Source organism: Hyaena hyaena, unplaced genomic scaffold (genome assembly GCF_003009895.1).
Source record: "Hyaena hyaena isolate Hyena2069 unplaced genomic scaffold, ASM300989v1 scaffold_312, whole genome shotgun sequence".
NCBI lineage: Eukaryota > Metazoa > Chordata > Mammalia > Carnivora > Hyaenidae > Hyaena > Hyaena hyaena.
This window is the reverse complement of record NW_024080943.1, coordinates 1,633,416-1,658,825: the sequence shown is the minus strand read 5'-3', so window position 1 is coordinate 1,658,825 and position 25,410 is coordinate 1,633,416. Positions and strand designations below refer to the sequence as shown.

Sequence of the window (25,410 nt, the reverse complement as noted above, 5' to 3'; positions counted from 1 at the left end):
TCACATGAAATAGGTACTATCACCATCATCACCATTTTATAGATAATGAAGCTGAAGCACAGATAAGTAATTTGTGCCAAAGGTTGCAGAGCTATCAAATGACAGAGCTCTCGCTGCAGTCCAAGCAAACGCTATCCGCAAGGCTGCAAACTAGAGTTTGGGTACCTCCGGTGGCTGGATCTTCATAGATCTCATCCATGAAGAGAACGGATTTCATGTAACTTGTTCACTGACCCCTTATTCTAACCAGCTGAGCTGATCGGTTAAGGGCCCACTGCCTAATAAAAATATAATGTGAGTCTCAAATATAACTTTTAATTTTCTAATAGCCACATTTTAAAAAAGCAAACTTAATTTTTTTTGGAGTTTATTTCTTTTTTTAGTAATCTTTAACACCCAATGTGGGGCTTGAACTCATGACCCCAAGATGAAGAGTCACACGCTCCTCCAACTGGGCCAACCAGGTGCCCCCAAATTAACTGTCATAATGTATTTCTCAACCATATTTATCCAAAATATCATTTCAACATGTAATCAATATATAAAATGTGTATATTTTTTTATATTCTTCCTTTTTGTAATAATTCTTCAAAATCAGATATTTTATACTTATAGCACTTCTCAATTCAGACTAGCCACATTTAAAATCCTCAATGACCACCTGAAGCTAGTGAATAACATGCTGGACAAGATAGAGTTAAAACATTTTGCAAAACAATGTGCAATAATTAAAGATCAGCACTTCATAGCTAAAATTTACATAAATAAAATAAACTAATATTAAAACATCAAATTCATCATCAAATTCGTTTGGGATTTTTTTCAAACTCCCTGCAGCAAAATAACTTAATGGTGCATACAAGAAGGCTTGGAATCCAATTTTTAATTCAATAAATTATTCAAGCTTTGGGACTTCTTTAAATATATCTCATTGTAGGGTATTATTCCTAGCTAAAGAACTTGCTATTTGATCAGAAAAACACACTAACTCTAAGAAAATGGTATACTTGTACAGATAATCCAAAAGTTACAACTGAGTTTTTTATTTCTTTAATGATTATTATTTTAATTCCAATGTAGTTAACATAGTGTTACAGTAGTTTCAGGTGTACAATATAGTGATTCAGCAGTTTCATATATTACTCCAAGCTCATCAAGGTTAAGTGTCCTCTTAATTCCCCACCTACCGCCCCTCTCATAACCATCTGTTTGTCCTCTCTTCACAGAGTCTGTTTTTTGGTTTGTCTCTTTTGTTGTTGTTCATTTGCTTTGTTTCTTAAATTCTTAAATTCCACATATGAGTGAAGCCATATGGTATTTGTCTTTCTCTACCTGGCTTATTTCACTTAGCATTATACTCTTTAGATCCATCCATGTTGTGGCAAATGGCAAGATTTCATTTTTTTATGGCTGAATAATATTTATACACGTGTGTGTGTGTATGTGTGTGTGTGTGTGTGAATATACACAACCACACACCCACATATTTTCTTTATCCGTTCATCTATGACAGACACTTGGGCTGCTTCCGTGATTGGACTATTGTAAATAATGCTGCAATAAACACAGGGGTGCATGTACTCCTTCAAATTAGATTTTATATTCTCTGGGTAAATACCCAGTACTGTGATTACCGAATTGTAGGGTAGTTTTATTTTTAATTTTTTAAGGATACAACTGAGTCTTAAAATATTCCCATCTTTGGCCGCCTGGGTGGTTCAGTTGGTTAAACTGCTGACTTGATTTTAGCTCAGGCCATGATCCTTTGGTTTGTGAGTTCGAGCCCCACGTCGGGCTCTGTGCTGACAGTGCAGAGCCTGCTTTGGATTCTCTGTCTCCCTCACTCTCTGCTGCTCCCCTGCTTACTGTCTCTCTTAAAATAAACTTTAAAAATAATTTAAAATTAAATTACATAAATAAATATACACAGCACCTCCCGATTTATAAAGTACTTTCACATATTTAAATTAGTGTTCACAATTCTGCACAAATATTTAATATAGGTATTATTCCTGTTTTTCTTATTAAAACAAAGAAAAAAAAAATCCCACTATAGGCTAAGATGTTCCCTGCTTTTACTTTTATGGATTCAGAGTCCACATAGAAGCCACAGTTTATCTTCTAAAATGTGTACAGAAGGCTCCTTCCTTACTTGCTGAGAGCCCAGTAATGGTTTCCTATGACACCCAGAACAGAAGTCAAACTCATTATTGTGGTGGACAATCCCAACATAATCCAGGCCCACTCACCTGTCTCACCTCGTCTCCCGCAGTCCCCCCTCCTTTCCCCCTCCACTCACAGTGGCCTTCTTTATGTGCCAAACCCATTCTAGCCTCATGATCTTTGCACTGCTTATTCCCCTATCTAGAATGTTCTTTTAGAAGTCTTAGCTCCATCTTGTCATTCAAGTTTTACTTTAATTTTATTTTGAAAGAGAAAGAGAAAGAAGGAGAGTGTGAGTGGGGGAGAGGGGCAGAGGGAGAGAGACAGAATCTTAAGCAGGCTCCACACTTGGCACACAGCACGACACAGGACTTGATCCTATGACCCAGGGACCAGACCTGAGCCAAAATCAAGACTCAGATGCTCAACCAAATGAGGCCCCCAGGCACCCCTCAAGTCTTACTTTAAGTGCCACCTCCCTGAGAGGACGTCCCCAGCTGTCCACTCTCAAGTAGCTCCCCGAGAACCCTCCACCACTCTATTCCTTCAAATAAATGATCACTATCTGGGATTTCTTTTCTAGTTACCATCAGGTGGCTTTTTTGTTGCCCTACAAAAAAACATACTAGCATAAGAGCAGGGCCCTTGTGTTCTTTACTACTGGATCCCTAGGGCTTAGAAATATTTACTGAATGAGCAACTGAACCTGAATTAGAACCCGTGTCTCCTAGTTTTTAACCCAGCAATCACAGTAAGAGCGAATAATCTTTCACAGAGATTATTCTGATTAATAGCATGTAGAAGTTAATCTGTGAACATGCTGGGTAAAAGGAGAAAACGAAATCCTAATTTAAACATTTAAAATCCATTGCTTGGGGTGCCTGAGTGGTTCAGTCAGTTAAGTGTCCGTCTTTTGCTCAGGTCATGATTTCACTGTGTAAATTCAAGCGCCACATTAGCCTCTGTGCTGACAGCTCAGAGCCTGGGGCCTGCTTCAGATTCTATGTCTCCCTCTCTCTCTGCCCCTCCCCCGTTCATGTTATGTCTCTCTCTCTCTCAAAAGTAAACACACGTTAACAAAGAAATATTAAGGGCATTGGGTGGCTCAGTTGGTTAACTGGCCAACTTCAGCTCAGGTCAAGATCTCAACATTCAGGAATTGGAGACCCACGTCGGGCTCTGTGCTGACAGCTCAAAGCCTGAAGCCTGCTTCAGATTCTGTGTTTCCCTCTCTCTCTGCCCTTCCTCCACTTGAGCTCTGCCTCTCTCTCAAAAATAAATAAACATTAAAAAATTTTTTTAAAAAGGGTGGCTCAGTTGGGTAAGCACCCAACTTCAGCTCAAGTCATGATCTCATGGTTCATGTGTTCAAGCCCCGCATCAGGCTCTGTGCTGACAGCTCAGAGCCTGGAGCCTCCTTGCGATTCTGTGTCCCTCTCTCTCTGCCCCTCCCCTGCTCACACTCTGTTGCTCTATCTCTCTTAAGATAAACAGTAAGAAAAAAAAATTTTAATTTAAAATAAATAAATAAAATAAAATCCATTGCTTAACCAAGATCTGATAAACGCTGTTTTCCCTCCCAGGATGAAATAAAGGGATGCTACCCATCAGTGGACTGAGCTGATGTCAAAACTGTCACTTTTTGGAAGCATCAGAAAGCAGAGGGGGAACAAATGATGGAAACAGGGAAATCTGACGGTCCTCTCTCTTAAAATAGCAGTAGGATAGCTCCCACGAACACAAGGCCAGAAACTAGCCCAGATGCATTGTTCTAGAAGGTAAACTTACCGTTTTATTTCGTAATCGAATGATATCAGACACAGAACCAGCCCCACAGTACTCCATAACGATCCACAAGTCTGTGTTCTTAAAATAACTGCCATAATATTTGACTACATGAGGGCTGAAAAGAGAGCGACAATATGAATTAGTGGAACAGCCTTCAATACGTGAAAACTAATTTCTCTGCGCCAAAGATCAATTATTCATATTTAAGCTTAAAACAAACACTCTCTTTATTGATGAAAATGTAAATAATAAATAATAATAATTTCCCAAATGATAAATAACATAAGTGAGAAAATGTATGGGTTCATTAACCTGTATTTCTAGGTCTACAGTTCACCCTAGGAAAAGAATTACAGCTATTCAAAAAGAAATAGTTACCATCACAGCACTATTTGTCACAACGAAAATTTGGATACCATCTAAATGTCTAACATTAGGGAGTTTATTAAAGGAATAACAATAGAGCCATATAATGGAATAACCACAAATCCAAGGAAAATATTACAGACGAATACTTGATAACATGAGAAGGTACCCTGCTTACAAAAAAAAAAAAAAAGGTACAGGTACAGGCTACATAATAGTAAATACAGTGAAACTCCAGAAAGAGATATGTACACCAAGTAGTATTTAATAATGATTACTTCTCCAAAGGGACAAATGATTTTTTCTTCTTACATTTTTCCCAAAAGTCATGTGTACTTTGTAATAAGAAAAAAAAAAATCACACTATAATCTACTATAAAGAAAAAAAAATCTTCAGAATCAGACCTGGAATTTTTGTTTTCAGGCTTGAAGAGAGATACCAAGTGAGGAATTTCAGAGAAAAGCCAAACATCCCATTAAAATGAAATAATCTGCCCACTGGGAGCTACTAGCTTTATTGGCTACATTGTTATCAGGGCTAATTAATGTTGCATCCATACTAAATAAAGATGCTAAAACCTACTCAGCTTCACCACGCTCAGAATTTCAAATGCCCCTTCACCCCCGAGAAACAGGCCAATGACAAGGACAGCAGGACACATACACTTGATGAAGACACGGATGAGTAAGTCTCTCAAGGTACCGATCACCACATCTGCTCTCGCCTCCTTAAATTCCTGTAGGATCCACTGCCTTTACAAGGCAAGCAGTACCAGCTATTTACTGTTGAAATAAGTCCTCTATGATCTTGTGTCATCGGCCAGATTCTCCCGTACAAACACAGGGATGCCTGGCCTGTCCAATTTGTCTATAAACTCCCAGGGGACAAGAAGTCTGCCTTGTACTTCTTTGTACCCCTTACCATGCTTAGCACAGAATAGGCTCTTCAAAATAACTCTTCTTTAATTAGAGATATTTGCATACTCTGTTTGAAATACAGTGCTTGTGTAGCCCATCAGAAGCGGCAAAGTCCCAAAGTGCCAACTGGAAAGAGCTTCCGTACAGTATCTCAGAGCGGAGGGAAAGAATGGCTACCTAACTCCACTCAATCCAGTCAAGAGATTTAAGAGTTCTGTCTAGTCGAGAGCAATCCCAAAAGTATAAAGAATAAAAGAACGGGAGGGAGGGAGAAGAGAAAATAACTACATTTGCAAGTCTGTGAAATCTAAGGGCTCTTGGGCAAGCTTCCCCGTAGGCCACCCCAGCTGCCCCAATGCTGAGCTTCAGGAAAACGGATGCAGCCTCCAGTGCAAGATGCTCTCATTCTCCTTCCATCTCCCTAGAGCAGGCACTGCCCCTAAGTTTGTGTTTCTCTGACATTTATTTTTCTTTTAGTATTTATTTTTGAGAGAGAGCGAGCGAGCAGGGGAGGGGCAGAGACAGAGGGGGAGAGAGGATCTGTAGCAGGCTCTGTGCTAACAGCCTGACGTGGGGCTCGAACTCCTGAACCATGAGATCATGACCTGAGCCAAAGTGGGATGCTTAAATGAATGAACCACCCAGGTGTCCCTCTCTCAAATTTAAACAGCAGTAGGGAGGGGCGCCTGGGTGGCTCAGTCAGTTAAGCGTCCGACTTCGGCTCAGGTCATGATCTCACTCTCTGAGTTCGAGCCCCGCATTGGGCTCTGTGCTGACAGCTGAGATCCTGACACCTGCTTAGGATTCTGTGTCTCCTTCTCTCTCTCTGCCCCTCCCCCGTTCATGCTCTGTATCTCTCTCGCTCTCAAAACTAAACAAACATTAAAAAAAATTTTTTTTTAAAAAACCCAGTAGTGGGAAAGCCTGCTCTATCACAGAGAACAACCCATGTTGTCACAGAATTTCAGAGCAGACCACGTGCTTTTCTGTGGTTGCCTGGAGGCCTGACTTCCTGCTTACAGCATCTGACAAATCTTAGTTCCTCAAAAATACAATTCTTAACTACTCTGAGCTTGAAATTCTTTTTTAAATGTGAAGGAACAGCAATACATTAAAAAAAAAAAAAAAGGATTTTCTTTCTATAGATCTGATATTCCAAGGCTTCTAGAGCTGAAAGTATTTGAATGATCTCTTCTTAGCCATTTCTGCAGAAATGTTTTCTCAATAGGAAGTAAAAGAGATCACTATCAGAAAAAAAAAAAAAAAGCCAGCACCACTTTCTGCCTCTTTGCCTCCTCTTCCTAGTTTTGAAAGGAGCTTACTGAAAAAGAAAAAAAAAATCTATGCAGAAATAGAAACTGTAAAAGTTTAGCTACTGAAACACACATTTTTTTCATCAGATTTTTTTTCTGAAAAGAACAGGCATAGAGATTCCACTAAACTCTCTCTTCTGCAAAGTATCTAAGTAAATGCGTCTGTGGGCGTTAAACTGTAAATAATCACAGCTCATCTAAAACCCATGGCCTCTCCAAAGTAACACCGCATGTCTTTACCTGTCGCATTGTTGCATTATAGAGATTTCTTTGATTATCTCCTGCAGGTCTGATTCCACAGGAACTTGCTTAATCGCAACAATCTGACCCGTCTCTTTGTGAATCGCTTTGTACACACTGCCATAGGACCTATAATTGGGGGAAAGAGAACATCTATAAAGGCACAGCAAGCCCAGAGATAAAAAGTGGTCAAATACAAGCAATCCATGGTTCTAAATTATATCCCCAGTGACTAATATACTTACTTACGACTGCAAAACTGAAATAGCTAAAGTACTTGGGGAGGAAAGAGAATGGTTGACTTCACATTTAAAATGTGAAGTATTCATATAAAATAACCACTATTATAGTAGCTACCATGCCTGATGTCTGTCAGAAGCTGTGTATCATCCCAGTTCACTCAAACACACACACACAACAAACAAAAAACCAAAGAAGGGGTCATTATTCCTATTTTACAGGCAAAATGTGTAAAAAGGCTCAGAGGTTACAAGACTTGGCTGTCACAAAGGTAAAAAATAAGTGGTCAGGCCAGGATGTGAATCCGGGTGTGTCTGAACACAAAGCTTATGTCTTCCCCACACCTCCCAGGGCTCGAACACAGAAATGGGAGGTCCCTATGCTATTGTGTTCATCCCAGTCCCATGAGGTCTTTCCGCTCTTCGTCACAATAATGCTTAAAACATTATGGAAACTAATTAAAAAATCTCAGGCCCTTCAAATGCTAGTATCAGATGAACAGAGCACATACACAGCCTTTTATTCATGTCCCTTTATAAGATTATTATTGAAATAAGTAAAAAGTTTGTATGTCAATTCCATTCGGGGGTGAAAAGAGCATGGGATTTAGAATTGAAAGACCTGGGACTTGAGCCCTACCCCTTAACTACATATTAGCTATCATTTACATACATATTAACCTTCTCATGCCTCAATTTCGCTACCTGTAAGATGACCACAATACAAACTACAAGGCAACTGTGGTGGTCAAATGACATACCATCACCTGGTATGATGGGTTACAGTTTTACTGGAAACCTCGACAGCTGTTACTAAAAACACAACGAGTAAGATGTCCTTCCTATTTCCCAAACCCACCTGCTTCTTCACACTGTCTTGGTGAAAAAACATCAACATCACAGTGCCACCTGATATAGCAAAGTTGCTGAGTGCTCTAGCTGCCAAAATGACACTCAACAACCATTTCAATGTGAAAGTAACATAAAACTTAAAAACAAAAAGTCTATGCAAAACACATAAAACATTTCCATTCCATCAGAATCCCTTATATTGCTGAACGAGTATAATAATTCTTAAATGTCACAATTTTTTTTTTTTTTTTTTTTTGCCAAATAGGCAACCACTGACCATGTGTGGAAGCCTGACTGCTGCTCCTTCTTCCTCACAAGATTAAACTACTGATTCATTAGGGTGGTGAAGGCTTGGTCCCAGGGGATAAAACATGGTGGTCCAAGCACTCAGTGTTCCTATTCCTTCTGCTGGTGACTGCAGTAGTAATAAGCAGATGACCTAGCTCTGGCCAATGAAATTTGAGGGGGAGATTCTGCCAAAGGGATTCTGGGAGAGACTTTCTTCCCTGATAAATCAGAGAGTAACACCCAAGAAGGCCCATGTTTACCTGCCACTTCCTTTCCTGCTTTGATTACTATTATGTAAGGCGTGATGCTAGAAAGTAATGTAGCCAGAACTACCGAAATGCTAACCCATTATCAAGTCAATTAACCATTCTGGAATCTTTCACCCCAGATTTATTATTACTCAGTTATTCAATGCCCTTATCGGTTGCCATTGCTAGGTGGGTATTCTGTTACTTTCATCCAAAGTTATTCTCGATACACTAGGTTCAATATGTATGAAAATGTCTATTTCACCTCCTCTTTGGAACTGGTTGTGCTGGATAGAGTCTGTGGACAATGGCTTTCCCTCAGCACCTTTTCTGCAGTTTTCTAGCTTCTTTTGCTCCTGAGAAGTTGGCTATCATTGGATTATCATTGTTCATAGGTAATTTCTCTTTTGTATTCAGGATTTCCTCTTTACCCTTAACATTCTACATTTTACTAGAACTAGTTGATTTGATACCTCATAAGCTTCTTTGATCTGAAGGATTTTTCTGCAAGTCTGGAAATTCTCAGCATTATCTATTGCCTCTCTTATCTTTTCTACTATCTCCTAGAAGTCCTACTGGACCCATACTGCACTTCCTCAATCCAGGTTGTCCTCTGGATTTCTAACACCATGTTTCTCTGACCTGAATTTGGGATCAGTCTCACTGCTATCTTTCCATTCACAAATTCCTTAGCTTGTCTAGTTTACTGTTTATCCAAATTACGGACCTCCAAAACTCATTATAGTTTTCAATGTCAAGATTCCCAACTTTAATTTTTCATGGAGCTAACTGTTCGTGTTCATAACCCGCTGTTCTTCTTTCAAGGATGTTATTCTGAGTCTTCTCTTTTTGAAAACTGAAAACAAACATGTTAAATCCCTTTTGAGATTGCTCCATTGTTTCTATTTCCTTGGATGTGAATTCTCCCATTTGTTAGGTCTACTCATTATTTCATGGTAGCAGATTTCCTGGCATGAGTTTCCTTTTATCTCGAATGATTTTCCTCCACACAATGCTAACTGCCATGAGCAGTTCATGACGCCATGACGGTTTAATGGCTCTCTCAGCCCCGTCATTAGGGTTGTACAACTTAAACTTGGTCCTCCACTAGGAGTTGGCAGTTGTTGCCTCTCTAGATCCCATACCTGAATGCAGGCCCTGGCCTAGCCCCTACTGTCAAATCACTTCCACTTTTTCCCCAGGCCAGAGACATGGTAATTTCTAGTGGTGTTTGGGCAGATTTATTTCAGCTTCAGCTCATGGATGGGGAGCCTCATGCATCCCACAACCTCATGTAGGAAGTCCACCTGCCATCTCCTGACAAGGACAGGGCAAGCTTCACTCTCCTCCTATTACATACCGTTTCCATCCCTGGTCCATAGCTGGCCATGTGCCCTTTTATTTAGACTTTTTATTTTCATTCATTAGTGGAATCTGTTTGAAATGGAAAGTGAGATCTGTGCACGTACTCACTCGGCAATCTGGACCAGAATACTCTCTATGCCTCCCTATGCTACCTTGAGAGCAAGGAATACACCGAAAGCTCATATAAACAACTAAGATTCATGATTCCACGTACTGTATTTTCAGTAATCTTTAGAGAATTTAGACGGCTTCAGCAGGTGTTCTCACTTTTATGCCAGTCCTGTAAGACCGCAGTTGCTACCACAAAACTGGAGTGAATTTTAACAAGTAGAGAACAAAAATGGTGGGGAAGTAGGGGTTTCACACAACCCACACAAGGCAAAAATCAATTTGGGAAAACACAGAAATAATACAGTATCTGAAGCCAAATTAACTAGATACAAGTCTTAACAATACCAGTCACTAGCTATGAAACCATGGGCACGATGTTTTTGTTACTACCCTATGATAAAAACCTCAGTGAGTCAAGGTGTAAAGCTTTAAGTATATCAGATGGAAAAAAGGTGCTAGGCTGGCATTCAAAACACTTTCCAAGCATGGTCCACTCATCCGGGTCTGGAGCTTTGGCTCTTCTCTGCCACAGATCCACCGCATTTCTTCCATACACAAAAGGACCATGGCCTCCAGAATCCAATACAGTCCATCAGCCAGAGCTCATCTCACAAGACACAGTCAGTGAGTGTTCACAATCTATTCATTTTCCAGAACAAGTTGAGGGCGGCATGGCAGTTTGTGTTTTGACACCTAAGGGCAGCTAAGATCTTCCTTCAGGATTCCGTTAGTAAAGGAAGCTTGTTCTGCTTCATTCCGCCATGATGACAAAAATCCAAGCTTCTGTAGTATCACTTAAAAGAACAATATGGTGACAACACAGGGAGAAAGATCTGAAGCTATATGTCAATTTTCTTGCTGGTCACATCTCTATAGGGAAATTTCCAAGTTCCTCAATGAAGACATGCATAGGTCTAAAAGACAATTAAAAATGATCGTAATTAGCTTAGTTTTCCCTTATGCTATATTCCTGATATATTCTCTGTCTGTAGTTTTCTTTTGGCGTTCCCCAAACTTAGTCAACCCAAACAGAGCTCCCTTCGAGAACACCTAAATACACTGGAAGGTTTAAGATTTAACTTTAATTTGACATGGTAAGGTCTGAAAAATGCTTCACTGATAGACATAAAATAATCATAGTTGTCATTTATTGAGGACTTACCATGTGACAAGCACTGTACTCGGTACTTTACCCCCATCACCTCAGGTAATACTGGACTTAACCCAAATAAGGGAGATAGTAATATCTGCATTATATAGCTGAAGTTTATGAAGCTCCAAAATATTAAGTAATCTGCTCAAACTCATTCATTTATTGTGACTGAAAAACAGTAGAGCAAAGGTTTTAACGCAGATCTAACTTCAGAGTCTATACCCTTAGACTGTAACACAGTTGTATTAAAAACTGAAAGAAATGAGTTACTTACATATTCAGTTATGCCTACCATGCTTATCTTATTCAAAGCATAACCTGTCAGCACTGTTAGATTAAGGGCCTTAGACTCATTTCCTTGAGGAAAATAGCAAGGATACCAAGCTGAAAAGGGCAGGCAAGAGATGTAGAGGGACTGTCATTTTTCCATACCTTTAAGGATCCCAAGTCAACTTGCCGCCTTCAGATTCATCTTGTACTTGTCTTTTCACAGCACAGCTGGTGTCCCCTTTTACTTCCCTTCTCTGCTTGATGTCTTGTTTGATTCCAGAGTATTTCTCCAACTTACAAAAAGATGACTAATGTTTTTTACAAGGAGGCAATCCATGAAAACCTATGCCACGTAATCCACAATCAGGTTTAACATTATTGCTGACCTTTATTAGACATAAGTAACACTAAACTCCAAAATAAGACATAGAAGACTTGATTTCAAAAAGCACACAGTACTTAACAGACATTTTTAAAAGTTAATGTTTCAGGTCTTCTATTAAACTAGAAGCACTCTCAAGAGACTGGACACACACACACACAAACACACAAACACACACACACACACACACACCCCTGCTTATTTACGCAGAAACAGTCACTGGAAGATACACCAAAAACCGCTATACTAATTGCTACTGGGTGGCTGAGAGGCAGAAGTCAAATGTGGATTTTGCTCGTATATACTCCTTAGCTTTTGAATTCTGAATCCTATCAATTGATTACCTATTCAAAAACTAACAACAAAACTTAAGAAAAGTTGTCCCTCACATTTCAATGTCTGGTCATTATAGAAAAAGGAATTAATACAGAAGGGTACAATGAAAAAGATACATAAAGACACAAAAAATTATGCTGTACCCTTTATTGCATCGTGAAAGTCAATGACGGCCACTGTCCACTGCTAAATACCATTTCAGCAGTATTTTATAAGCTCATTCACAAATCTGGGTTTTAAGAAGACAACTGGTTCCCAACCCGGGATTTTCAGTCTCTTGGAAGTTATAAAGGTAGCGACAGTCCCTGATTTATTTGCTATATTTCACAGAGCTACACTAACCAAAATGCTGAATTCCATTTTTCATTGGAACAAATTATTGCATATTGATCAGAAACTATGAACAGCAAATGAAAATGTGATTAACAAATAGTTTTGAAGTATAAACTAGTTAGTGCTATTACATAGATAAAATCACGTCACCCATGGATCCTATAAGAGAGAAAGTAATAGATGCTGTGGGTGTGAAAGACCAGAAATCACTGAATCTGACTACAGGGGTCCCAGTGTTTACTGGGAGAAAGTGGGAAAGGGCATTTCAAGCTGTAAGCTGACCATCCTCCCACCCAGATCAGTGCCATACATAACAATCCTCTTCCTCCTCCTCAGGTGTATGAATTATTGACATAAGAAAGGTGTGGCTCCTTCCAGTGTTGGGGAACAAAGACTGGGACCTACTGATCTGCCTGTATGTTCGGTACACTTACCCTTCTCCAAGTTTCTCTAAGACATCAAACACTTCTTCTGGCTGTTTAGTTAAGCTATCTTCATCCAACTTTTTCAGCTGCCTGTGAATGAAGAAATAAAAACATAAAATACATTTTATTTGCTGACAACTAGACCACAAAATATGTTATTTATATTACGATTAGCATCTTAGGGATCTCTCTACAAAGTCTTTACTAGTAGACATCAAAGGCAACCTAAGAGATTTTTAAGTTTTTTTATTTATTTAAGTAATCTCTATACCCTGCATGTGACTCGAACTCCTGACCCTAAGATCAAGAGTCGCACGCCCTTCCGGCTGAGCCAGTCAGGCGCCCTAAGCTAACAGACTTTTAAGGGACACTGAAGGGCGGTTCTATGGCAGTACTGCACATATTCTGGCTCCCTCCGATGAGCATAATCAGGACCAGAGGGTAGACAGCACCAAGAGTCAAATTTCAGTTCAACAGGTTTAAGAAATTTTCTAACAGTAAAAAAGTTGTTCAGAAATGGTTTAGACTGCCTTAAGAAGTCCCTAGGTCCCCATCAGTGGAGAATTTAAACAGAAAATGAATCATCATGTGGCTAAAATGCCACAGAGTGGGTTCAAGCTTTATAGGGAACCTTTCAATCCATTTAAATCTGGAGATTCCAGGAATTAAAATGGCATAACTATCTCTTCAGAAAAGATGTTTAATGTAAGGTTAACTATGAACTGAAACATGGTCTCAGACTAGAGGCCAAGGAAGACAGAGACTCTCGCCCTCCATTAGCAAGATTTGGGGAATTCGGTCAAAACACAGGGATTTTACAGGTATCACAGAAACAGAAAGGGGAAAGTATATACTTAGACATGATCAAAAGTGAAACATAACTATGTAGCTAGGAATCTCAAACAGTCTCAGAGACTACTTCCACGAGCAGCTGTGTACCTCTGATGAGTCCAAAAATCAAAGACATATGGGTGCTTATAACTTCCAGATAAATCTTTGGACTATGCTAGACATAGTAAATAACAAACACGGGAGCTTAAAAATTAACAATATTTTTTTAAAACTCTGAGACCTCAGAAAATTATTAACGGGCTTAACGAAGGAGCTTGCCAAGGAATATTTTGTGTGTGTGTATGTGTGCATCTTCTACACAATGGCTTCCTGAAACTACAAAAGACAACAAAGAAAAGAGAGCTCAGGAAATGGTGAAATATGGAAGTAGTAACACTGGAGATTTCTTTGTAGAGAGAAGGTTTAAACTAGCTGGACAATACCAATTTTTACAAGAAAAGACTTGAATTACATGCACATACACACACACACACACACACACACACATACACACACCTTCCTGGAGAAAACAGCAAAACCAGAAGAAAAGACAAAAGAGAAATCCCTGAACACATCAAAAGTATCCACCCATAACCACTGATCTCTAAAGGGCAATCTTACATAATTCTGTAAATGTCAAAGACTGTGTACTAAAGAAATGAAGAAATGATCCAAGTCAGTAATGGCCACAACCTGAAAATTAACAAAATGACCACCACGACCTTTGAAAATCAAAAGGTCCTAAACATTAAATTCCAGTGACATCATAAAAACTTCAAAACAAAAAGGGCTGAAGTGAAACTCCTCTTAAAAGTTCAGAGGCGAAATGTCTATGAGCTCAGAAGTCAGAAAGAACATCGCATAAACCAAGGGAGGCGGGGGGTGTGGGGGAGCACTGAATTTATAATTGTGTAAACAATGGACAATACCTCATTTTTCAAGTATAATTAAACAGCTTATATAAAGGAAGATCAAATGTGTTCCCCTGAAGTGTTGGCTTTGTGGTCTGCAAAAAACAAAACTCATGATTTCAACTACTCTGAGACCACAACATAACAAAGGAAGCTGCCACTGCCGTGAGAGAAACAGCTGCAAGCCCCTGATAATCCTGACGGACAAACTTTATATACCTGCTTGGACAATCGAAGTAGGGTTTTTGTTTGTTTTTGATCTGGGCTTAAACAGATCTTTATTTCTCTGGTGCCTGACAACCCAGAAGTGGTCGATTAATATTTCCTAAATGATCAATGAATGTCATGATGGGAATCCTAAACTTTTTCAGCAATCCTTGTGAGGTTTCAAAAGAATAGAATTCCTCTGCACAGCAAAGGAAACAACCCAGAAAACTAATAGGCAACCAACAGAATGGGAAAAGATAGTTGCAAATGACATATCAGATAAAGGGTTAATGTCCAGAATCTATAAGGAACTCACCAAACTCCACACCCAAAAAACAAACAACCCAGTGAAGAAATGGGCAGAAGATATGAACAGACACTTCTCCAAAGAGGACATCCAGATGGCCAACAGACACATGAAACAATGCTCAGCATCCCTCCTCATCAGGGAAATACAAATCAAAACCACACTGAGATACCACCTCACGCCAGTCAGAGTGGCTAAAATGAGCAAATCAGAGAACTCTAGATGCTGGCAAGGATGTGGAGAAATGGGCACCCTCCTACACTCTTGGTGGGAATGGAAACTGGTGCAGCCCCTCTGGAAAACAGGGTGGAGGTTCCTAAGGAAACTAACAATAGAACTCCCCTATGACCCAGCAATAGCACTGCTAGGAATTTACCCAAGGGATACAGAAATGCTGAGGCATAGGAGCACATGTACCCCAATGTTCACAGCAGCACTCTCAACAATAGCCAAAACATGGAAAGAGCCTAAGTGTCCATCAATGGACGAATGGATCAAGAAGATGTGGTTTATTTATACCATGGAATACTTCATGGCAATGAGAAACAATGAAATCTGGCCATGTGTAGCAACGTGGATGGACCTTGAGGGTGTTTATGCTGAGGGAAATCAGTCAGGCAGAGAAGGACAAATATCATATGTTTGCACGTATAGGAGGATTAGGAGGAACTTGACGGAGGAACAAGGGGGAGAAGAAGGGGGGAAATGGTGGGGGAAAGGGAGAGAGGCAAACCATGAGAGACTCTTGAATGCTGACAAAAACTGAGGACTGATGGATGTGGGGGGGAGGTGGGATGGGCATGGAGGAGGGCACTTGTGGGGATGAGCACTGAGTGTTATGTGGAAACTAATTTGACAATAAACTATTTGTAAAAAAAACAAAAACAAAAACAAAACAAAACAAAACAAAACAAAAGAATAGAATTCCACCCTAAAAAGGGTTACCGGGTTATCAACAATTCAGATTTCTATGGAAAAACTTTTGACAAGTGACTCTTCATGACATTTTATACCATAAACCTTCATGGAAGAGGCACAAAACAGGTCCCACTGATGATTCAGCTCTCAGCTGGGACTTCCCCAGGTACAGGTAGTTTCACTGCTTGCTCACAAAAGATGAGGACTGGCCAGCACAGCCTCCGTGGACCAAATACCAGCAGATGCTCCTCTCCAAAGTCAGATAGCCACATGGACAGCCAAGCATCCCAGAAATGTTCTCTGCATCCTCCATCACACTATTATCATCTGATACCAATTCACTTTTTTAAAAATCATAAACTCCTACATAAGCCATCGACTTTAATCTCTCATCACTCAGTCACACACAAATGTCAAGCTCATGAATGCAAAGAGGATTTCCTGCATTGAGATTGCAATCCCTTGTTGGAAACACATGCCAACTGAATCGCTGACGAGACACCTGTATCTTTCCAAACATAAACAAGGATATTTATGAAGTAGTTACTCACAAGTCTGGCTAATTCTCAAGCCTCATTCTCCCATCTTAGAACTCCTGTAAGATTCATTTTATTTATGTATACCTATCCCTCTTTCCATTCAGAATTTGATATGGTTGCAACAAATGTGTAAGATAAATTGATGACTTTTTTAATGATCATAAAATCAAGATGTTCCCCCTCCCCAAATTCATATGTTGAAGTCCTAAACGCCAGGATCTCAGAATGTGACTTTATTTGGAGACAGAGCCTTTAAAGAGGTAATAAAGGTAAAATGAGGTCATATAGGTGGGCCCTAATTCAATACGACCGGTATCCTTCTAGGAGGTAAGGACACAGACAGGAACAGAGGGAAGACCATATGAAGGCACAGGAAGGAGAAAGCCATCTGCAAGCCAAGGAGAGAGGCCTCCGGGAAATTGCCGTACTGACACCCTGATCTCAGACTTTTAGCCTCCATCCAGAACTACAAGAAAATAAATTTCTGTAAGTTTCAATCACCCGATCTGTGAAACAGACATGGCAGTCCTAACAAATACAAGCAATAAAGTTCATCTGCTGATGAGGCACTCCACTGGTTATGATGAGTAGGAAAGCACCACTCATTCAAGAATTTAGCCCTGCAATGCTCTTCTCTTGCACATTTAATAAATTTCTTAAAATCCAAAAGGTGCGGGAGTGTGCCAAAATGCACAAAGGTTGACACTTTTGCCCAAGCTTATGTAACAAGGCAAAGGTAGAAACAAAACTCAGATCTCTAATCCTCTTTTCAATTAAACCAAGGCCTCGGAGGAACAATGAATATTCAGAAAGAAATATAACCCGTGTACATTTATAACTGGATCACTATGGCGTTTCAGCAAAAACTTGCTACCACACAAGTAGCGGGGGGTCCTTCCACAGAGGCATCAGACTGAGGCAGCATGGACTTTGGAACATACTGCCTGGTTTAAAATCCCAGTGCTACCCCTTCCTAACTGTGGAACCTCCTGCAATTCACTTAAATTCTCTGTGCGTCAGTTTGATCACCGTTGAAACAGAAACATGGAGATAAGCACCTCCGTAGGGTTGTTGTCACCGTGGCTTAAGAAGTGGAATCACACGAAATTACCATTTTTATAGGTCAATTTCATGTGGTTCATCAGGAGGCATGGAAAGCACTGGGAACGGTGTCTGACTCCCAGTAGGTGCCGTTTGGGTAAGAATCATTATTATTTCCATCTCAGCACACCACAGTGGGGTGAATTATGAGTCCACCCCAACCAGTTATTTGCCTTCCGCAGTGTTTGCGTACTTCAAACAAATGCCAAGTGTGCAGCCCAGGCTGCCGATCCCTTCCCTTCACCTCTCCTTTGCCCCACACTCCCACACCCTGAACACTTCCTACTTTAGTGTTCACTCTGCTGCAGGAAGTCAGAGGTCTCTGTGAAATAGAAGCTAACTACACTGTACCTCAGAGAAGAAGGACTCCCTTGATCTCTGCTCTCTATTTTCCTCCAGATGTGGGAGACTGACCTAAGACCCTGGTGTCCACAGAGCAAATCAATGATACAACTAAAACCAGCCCAGGAGTTCAGACCTTCTAGGATCAGCCACCTCCCAGATCTTGACTTAAAACAATTCCAGGTAGCAGTAGGATCTGGAGCTGATAGAAAACAATAGAGGCCTGAAAAGGGCCCAGTCTGGTCAGGTCACGACCCAGATCTGGAGCGAAGAAGGAAACACACAGGACTGTGTCTCAACTCTTCTGGGCCTCAATTTGCCCATCTTGAAAACATCTTATTTCCTTATTTACCTCCCAATGGTGGATTTGAAAAGCTGAGAACACTAGGAAGGCACTGGGCATCAAGAATGAGAGATGCCATCATCATCCTAGAGTGGGGACACTATCCAGAAAATCTTCCTAAATGCGACCCCTCCACGAAGCCTTCCCTTGCTGGACCTTCAACCTTTCTCTGCACGTCTTCCGACTTAGGCGCAAAGCTTTTACCCTCAACAGATCCTGCCCACAGCACCCATCAGGTGGGACTCCTTCCCTCAGAAAGTCCACCCAGCTTTCCTCTGCTTGTTCCAGATCCATTCCTTGGAGCTCTCGAGGTTCTCATCCTGCTTCAGCATCCCCCCACCCCTTGCTACCTCGATGAGTCCCTCCTAGGACAGCCTCCCCCCAAGAGCCCCCGCCTTGAGCAGGTGTTCTCCCCAACTTGTCCCCACGTCCCTCCGCAGCTGCTCCCTTCAGCAGCGCCTTCATTCCGCTAGGATGTCCCCCTACGGCATGCGCTCTCCCCAACCAGCCCCACGTTTATTCCCCTGGGCGCGCGCTCCCCTCTGCCGGACACCCTCCTGGCAGATTCCCCCCCCCCCCCACTCAGCAGGTGCCCATCAGCCGGATCGCTTCGCCCCGTGGGCGCACCCGGAGCCTCCCCTCTGCCAATTCCCGCCTTTCCCTCTCCCCACCCCCTGCCTCTTAGCCATCGGCCCCTCACCGGCGCGGCGGGTTCCTCAGCTGCACCGTCTCCATGGCGCTGCCGGCAGCCGCCCAGACCCGCTCACTGCTCCATCCTCCCCAGGGACCTCCCCGAGCCCGCCCCGCAGACCCTCCCACACTTCCGCTTTCCGCCCCCACCGGAAGCGGCGCGCGGCCGCGCGAGCGGGGCGGGGCGGCAAGGACGGGGCCTGAACCACGTGGTGCGCGCCTGAGTCACGTGGCGCGCGGGGCGCGGCCCGGGAACCCGGAGTTTACTGCGCCGGGCCGGAGTCCGTGGGCAGCACTGCCTCAGTGCGAAGTTACGCTTATCTTCATTCTGTGCTTACCGAGCTCTGCGTGTCTGTCGCTGTGCTAGGCTCTAAGTACATAACAATAGTCAAGATCTAGAGGAGCCCTACCTACCTTTTTTGCAATTTATGGTGTAGAAGAAAGATAGTTACTAGATTGGTAGTTAATGTAGTGATAAATGATGGGAAACGATGTGAGAACCTAACCACCGCTGGTAAGATCAGGAAAACTCTGAGGGCAGGAATGAACGGGCATTCATTGAGTATATATCTAGCATCTGCTCTGGGCCAACCACAGTACTGGGTGCCACGCAGTGAACAAAATAAAATTTCTGCCCTCATGGATCTTAACTTTCAAGTGAGAAAGGCAGTAAACGCAAAAACAAAACACCAAAAAAAAAAAAAAAAAAAAAAAAAAAAAAAAAAAAAAAAAAAAAAAAAAAAAAAAAAAAACCCCACCCCAAAGCAAGACCAAAAAAAACCCAAGCTGTGACTAAAATGAGAGTGTAAGTCATACTAATGTGTTTTTTAAGATTTTATTTTTAAGTACTTTCTACACTCAGTCTGGGGCTTCAACTCATACCCAGAGATCAAGAGTCACATGCTCCACTTACTGAGCCAGCCAGGTGCCCCTTGTCACATTAATATTTTTAAAAAGAGCAGTCAAGGCAGAGGGAACAGTAAGGACAAAAACCTATGTTAGAAGTTGGCATGTTTGGAGCAGAATGAATAAGGAAAAGTAGGAGACAAGGTAGGAGCTGTGGCCAGAATCAGATAGAAAATGAGCCATGTACAGATAACAAAAAAATTACTAGAAGTTAGTTAGGTGTACCATTAGCTATCACTATGTAACAGATCACCCCAAAGCCCAATGGTTTAATCATTTTCCAGTTTTTGGTTATTACAAATAAAATTTATGATCATTTGTGTACAAGCGTTTGCATGGGCATATAGATAGGCATACACACATTTCATTTCTCTTGGGTAAATATACCCAAGAAATAGCTGTCATAGAAGATACATGTTGAAAGTACTAAGAAAATGTTTTTCAAGGTGATTACACTATTTTTCATTACCACCAACCATGCATGTGAGTTTCGATTGCTCTGTATCATCTATACTTGGTATGATCAGTCTGCAGTTTTAGCCAATCCGATAGGCATGTAATGGTGTCTCACCATTTTTAATTTGCATTTCTGTAAGGACTAATGATGCTGAGCATCTTTTCAAGTGGTTGTCATCTATTTTCTAAAGTATCTGTTCAAGTCTTTTGTCCTTAAAATTATTTTTCTTATTATTGATTTTTTAGAGTGTTTTAATATTCTGGATGCATATCCTTTATCAAACACGTGATTTGTAAACATTTTCTGAGGCTTGTATTTTCATCCTTTTAACAGTCTCATTTGAAGAATAGAAATTTTTATTTTTATTAAGGCCAATTTATCCATTTTTTTCATTTATGAGTCATACTTTTGATGTCATACCTAAGAAATCTTGGGGAGGAGACTGACCCTGCAAGCTCACTTCCCAGGTTCCCATGTCAGCCGACTTCTGTCTGGTTTCAGTGGAGGGAAGAACTGAGAGGGAAGCCAATCTTTCTCTCCCTTCTTTGCTTCTGATTAAAAATCTAAAGTAACCTTCTCTCCAGCTTCTCCTAGAGGGTCCTGACATGGCTCCAGCTTCCTTTCTGCTGCAGCTTCTGAACTCTGTAACTACCACTAGTTCTTTCTTATATCCAAGTCCTAAGTAGAGTAACTCCTTCCTACTAACTCCTGTCCTTTGGGCTCTCTCACTGTTCTCTGTTGGCATCTTGGTTCCTCTGTCATCTATCCAACCAATTCCTTCAATTAATTTCTTTTTAAAAAATGTTTATTTATTTATTCTTAGAGAGTCAGGGGGGAAGAGTAGAGAGAAAGAAGGATAGAGAATTCCAAGCAGCCTCTGCACTGTCAGCACAGAGCCCAATGTGGGGCTCCATCCCACAAAGGGCAAGATCATGACCCAAGCCAAAATCAAGAGGCGGATGGTTAACTGACTGAGCCACCCGGGCACCCCTTAAATTCTTATTTCAAATCCCTTCTGTAACCCATCTTACTCAGAGTGTGCTTTTAAATTAGATCATGATTAGTACACCTGAGATGAAAAGCATTCAGAACTGTAAATTGACAAATTACGATGCTGTGCTTCTTTCCCCAAGAATAATTGGTTGGGGATTTGAAATCAGCATATAGAAGTATTGGCTGTGCCTGGCTCTGTTAAACGAAATGTAAGATTTTCCTGATTATGACATATCTTTACTTGCCAGTGTTGCTCAACCAAGGAAGGCAGAGATATTATTTAAAGAAACTATCGATTAACCCTGAAAAGAAGTGTTTAGACAATAAAAAACTATGTCCAATAATAATATCTCTGCATATTATCTCATTAAGGAAACCATGACTATAATATCTATTCCTTCCCCCAATAAAGCTGAATATGTATTAAATACGGCTTTGATGAGATGGTTAACTCAGAGAGATGAAATCTTAATATCAAAAAGTTACTTGCTGCCAAAAAATAGAACCCAAATGTCCATCAGCTGATGAATATATAAATAAAATGGACACCCAAAATGTATACAATGGAATATTATTCAGCCATGAAGTTCTGATGCACTAGAATCAGATGAACCTTGAAAACACTGTGCTATATAAAAGTCAATCACAAATGATTCATATGATTTCATTTACTTGAAAAGTCCAAAATAGGCAAATCTACCGGAAAGTAGATTAGTAATTGCCCTAGACTTGGGGGTGAGGGGGTAGAGGAATTGGGCATGATGGGTAAAGGAAGTGGGGTTTCGTTATGGGGTAATGACAAAATTCTAAAATTGATTGTTGTGATGACAGCACACTCTGCATATAATAAAAGCCACTGAACTACACTCAACTTTAAACGGGTGAGTTATATGCTAGTGAATTATTTCTCAGTAAGTTGTTTTTGGAAAGTCACCTCTGGGGGCCCTCGGTGGCTCAGTCGGTTGAGTGTGAGACTTTTTTTTTTAATGTTTTTATTTCTGAGAGAGAGAGAGAGAGAGAGAGCAGGGGAGGGTCAGAGAGAGAGGGAGACACAGAATCGGAAACAGGCTCCAAACTCTGAGCTGGCTGTCAGCACAGAGGCTGACGCCGGGCTCGAACCCACGAACCATGAGATCATGACCTGAGCTGAAGTCAGATGCTTAACCTACTGAGCCACCTATGTACTCCAAATGTGAGACTCTTGATCTCAGCTCAGGTCTTGATCTTAGTGTCATGAATTTAAGCCCTTTGACAGGCTCCACATTGGGCATGAAGCCTACTTTAAAAAAAGTGGGGGGGGCATCCCTAGGTGGCTCAGTGCGTTAAAGTGTCCAACTCTTGGTTTTGGCTCAGGTCATGATCTCATGGTTTGTGAGTTCAAGCCCCGTGTCAGGCTCTGCACTGATAGTGTGGAGTCTGCTTGGGATTCTCTCTCTCCCTCTCTCTCTGCCCCTCCACTGCTCACTCTCTTTGTCTTTCAAAAATAAACTTTAAAAAAAATTAAAAAAGAAAAAAAAAGGTCACTTTCTCCTGGAAGACTTCCCCTCTGACGTCCCTCCCCTATTCCTCCATCCCCTAAATTCCTTTAATGCTGCTTTTATTAGCCCCACATTTATAGGCAGCATTATGGAAAGGGATTGCCAGTTATCAATTACTGTGTAAGAAACCACTACCACAGGTGCCTGAGGGGCTCAGTCAGTTGAGCATCTGAATCTTGATCTCCACTCAGGTCTTGATCTCACAGTTCCTGAGATGGAGCCCCACACTGGACTATGCACTGGTGTGAGCCTGCTTGGGATTCTCTCTCTCCCTCTCTCTCTGCTCATCTCCCTCTTGTGCTCCTGCTCTCTCTCTCAAAATAAATAAATTAAAAAAAAAAAAAACTTAAAAAAAAAAAGAAGAAGAAGGGGACCTGGGTGGCTTAGTCAGTTGAATGGCCGACTTCGGCTCAGGTCACAATCTTGTGGTTTGTGAGTTCAAGCCCCGTGTTGGCTCTGTGCTGACAGTTCAGAGCCTGGAGCCTTCTTCAGATTCTGTGTCTCCCCCTCTCTCTGCCCCTCCCCTGCTCATGCTGTCTCTCTGTCTCTCAATAATCATAAATTTTAAAAATGTTAAAAAAAAAAAAAAGAACTCCTCCTCAAACTTAGTGGCATACAACAGTATTTGTTCTCTCTCATAAATCCACACTTTGAGCATGGTTTAGCAGGGAAGGTTCATGGTGTCAGTCAGGGTCAGGCACCATTTGGATGGATTCCTATCCAAAATGCCTCACTCACATGGCTGACAAGTGGGTGCTGGGGGTAGAAAGGCCTCCTCTGTTTTTGTATCTCCTCACAGATGAAAGGCTGGGTTCTGAACGATATTTGTGAGGGAGAGCCAGGAGGGAGCCGTAGTGCCTTCTAAGGGCATAGCTTTGGAAGGTCGATAATACCATCCCCACTGTTGAGGCGGCCCCAAAGTCCTGTGCAGTTTCAAAGACAGCAGACATAGACTCCATCTCGATGGGGAGTGGCAAAGTTCTGGAAGTGGGTGGAGAACTGGAAAGTACTGTTTTCCTTATCTCTGGAAAATACAACTTGCCACAGGTGTACTCATCTGGCATACCATTTAGAATATACCCACCTCCAAGCAACTGAAAACACCTAAACAGTGGCTTAAGACACCTTGGCATTTGTTGTTTATTAAGTAGTCTAGAAGTCAATAGTCTCAGGGTTGATTCAGTGGCTGGACAATGTCAACTCCATCCTTCCCCTCCCACCCTGCTCAGTACGTGGACTTTTCATACCTGTGCAGATTGCCTCACAACTGCAAAAATGAGTATATGTCCAGGTGTATATTCTTGACCTAGCAACACCCAAAGCAGAAAGAGAGCAAAAAAAGGTTATTTTGAAGTCCTGTACCTCTTATGTGAGAGGAAAAACTTTCTCATAAACACCCAGCAGACATCCCATAATATCACTGGCCACATCAGGGTCATGTCCACCCCCTGACTGATCACTGGCAAAAGGGAGTGAGATCATTGTGATTGGCTTAATGAAATCCTGATTCATCCCCTGGGCCAGGAGAATCTCAGGCAAAATTCAGACTTCTGGAAACAGAGATGGAAGCTGTGGAGTAGACGAGCAGTAGTGGGGTGCCTCAGTTTCCCCACCACACTAAGTGTTCATTCTTTCCTCTTGTGTGGGGCCTGTGCTGGACTGAGGGGGTTCGCACACAACAGCCACTCAGCCCTCAGAAAGTTTACAGTGTCGTGCGGCCGAGTTTACACAAATAATTGTAACTAAATTCCTGAGGGCAGAGACCAGGTGTTTAACAACACTGCAAGTTTGGCGCCAGATCCTATCAGGTTTTGTGGAGGCAAAAAATAAAGACCTAGGTCCTGCCTTTAAAGGCCTCACAGTCTTTGAGGAAAACTGTAAACTGAGGATCAAAGAGTGATGAGTGCTAAATGAGGGGTAACCCCTGCTTGCAGTAGGAGCAGAGAGGCAAGGCGAAAGGGGAGTCAAGAAAGGCTTTCAGAGGTGACGGTCGAGTTAATTATAGATGGAGTCAGGATTGGGCAAGAGGAAGTCTTGGAAAAGACTTGGACAGGGGGCGCATAAGCAAAGGTCAGGAAGCAAGAGTAACAGCTTAATGTACGCAGGTAGCAACAAGCAATAAAAACCACTAGAGTTAAAGTGGGACACAGAGTGAAGTCAGATGAGGCTGAAGATACCTGAAATTTCCCTCAGCGGAAGATCCTCACCAACCTATCAGTCCATTCATTTATTAAATCATTATCTACAGAGCACTAGGTACCAGCCACCTTCCAGCCCCAGTGCCTTTGCACTCTCTGCCTGGAACAGCACTCCTAAATCTTCTCAGGCTTCAGCTCAATTAGTCCCTCAGAGACGCCTTCTCCACCCCACCCTCTCGCCTAAAATAGTCCCCATGTGGTTGGTCACTTGGCTTTACAGAACTGTTTTGCTTTCCTTCTAGCACTAATCACATTCTGAGATTATCATCTTCGTTCAAGAGTTAACAGACAGCCTGTCAGTTGCCACTGGAACGTAAGCTCCTCGCGAGCAGGGACCTG

At 41.6% G+C, this 25,410-nt stretch overlaps 1 protein-coding gene across 4 annotated transcripts in view; it reads right to left on the bottom strand.

Annotated features, from left to right (window-relative positions):
* STK4 (serine/threonine kinase 4) overlaps nt 1-19,078 on the bottom strand; it is a 90,274-nt gene extending 71,196 nt beyond the window's left edge. Inside the window, exons 1-5 of one of the 4 annotated variants that reach the window (XM_039248471.1) lie at nt 12,800-12,881; nt 11,477-11,700; nt 9,995-10,805; nt 6,789-6,917; nt 3,952-4,066 (exon numbers count right to left, since the gene is read on the bottom strand). In XM_039248471.1, coding sequence (XP_039104402.1) covers nt 3,952-4,066; nt 6,789-6,805 — 132 coding nt within the window. In that variant the 5' untranslated portion in view covers nt 6,806-6,917; nt 9,995-10,805; nt 11,477-11,700; nt 12,800-12,881. Of the gene's footprint in view, nt 1-3,951; nt 4,067-6,788; nt 6,918-9,994; nt 10,806-11,476; nt 11,701-12,799; nt 12,882-18,989 lie in introns of those variants that run through there. The other 3 variants (XM_039248473.1, XM_039248472.1, XM_039248470.1) reach the window with 3 other exon arrangements.
* Between the last annotated feature and the right edge of the window lie 6,332 nt (nt 19,079-25,410).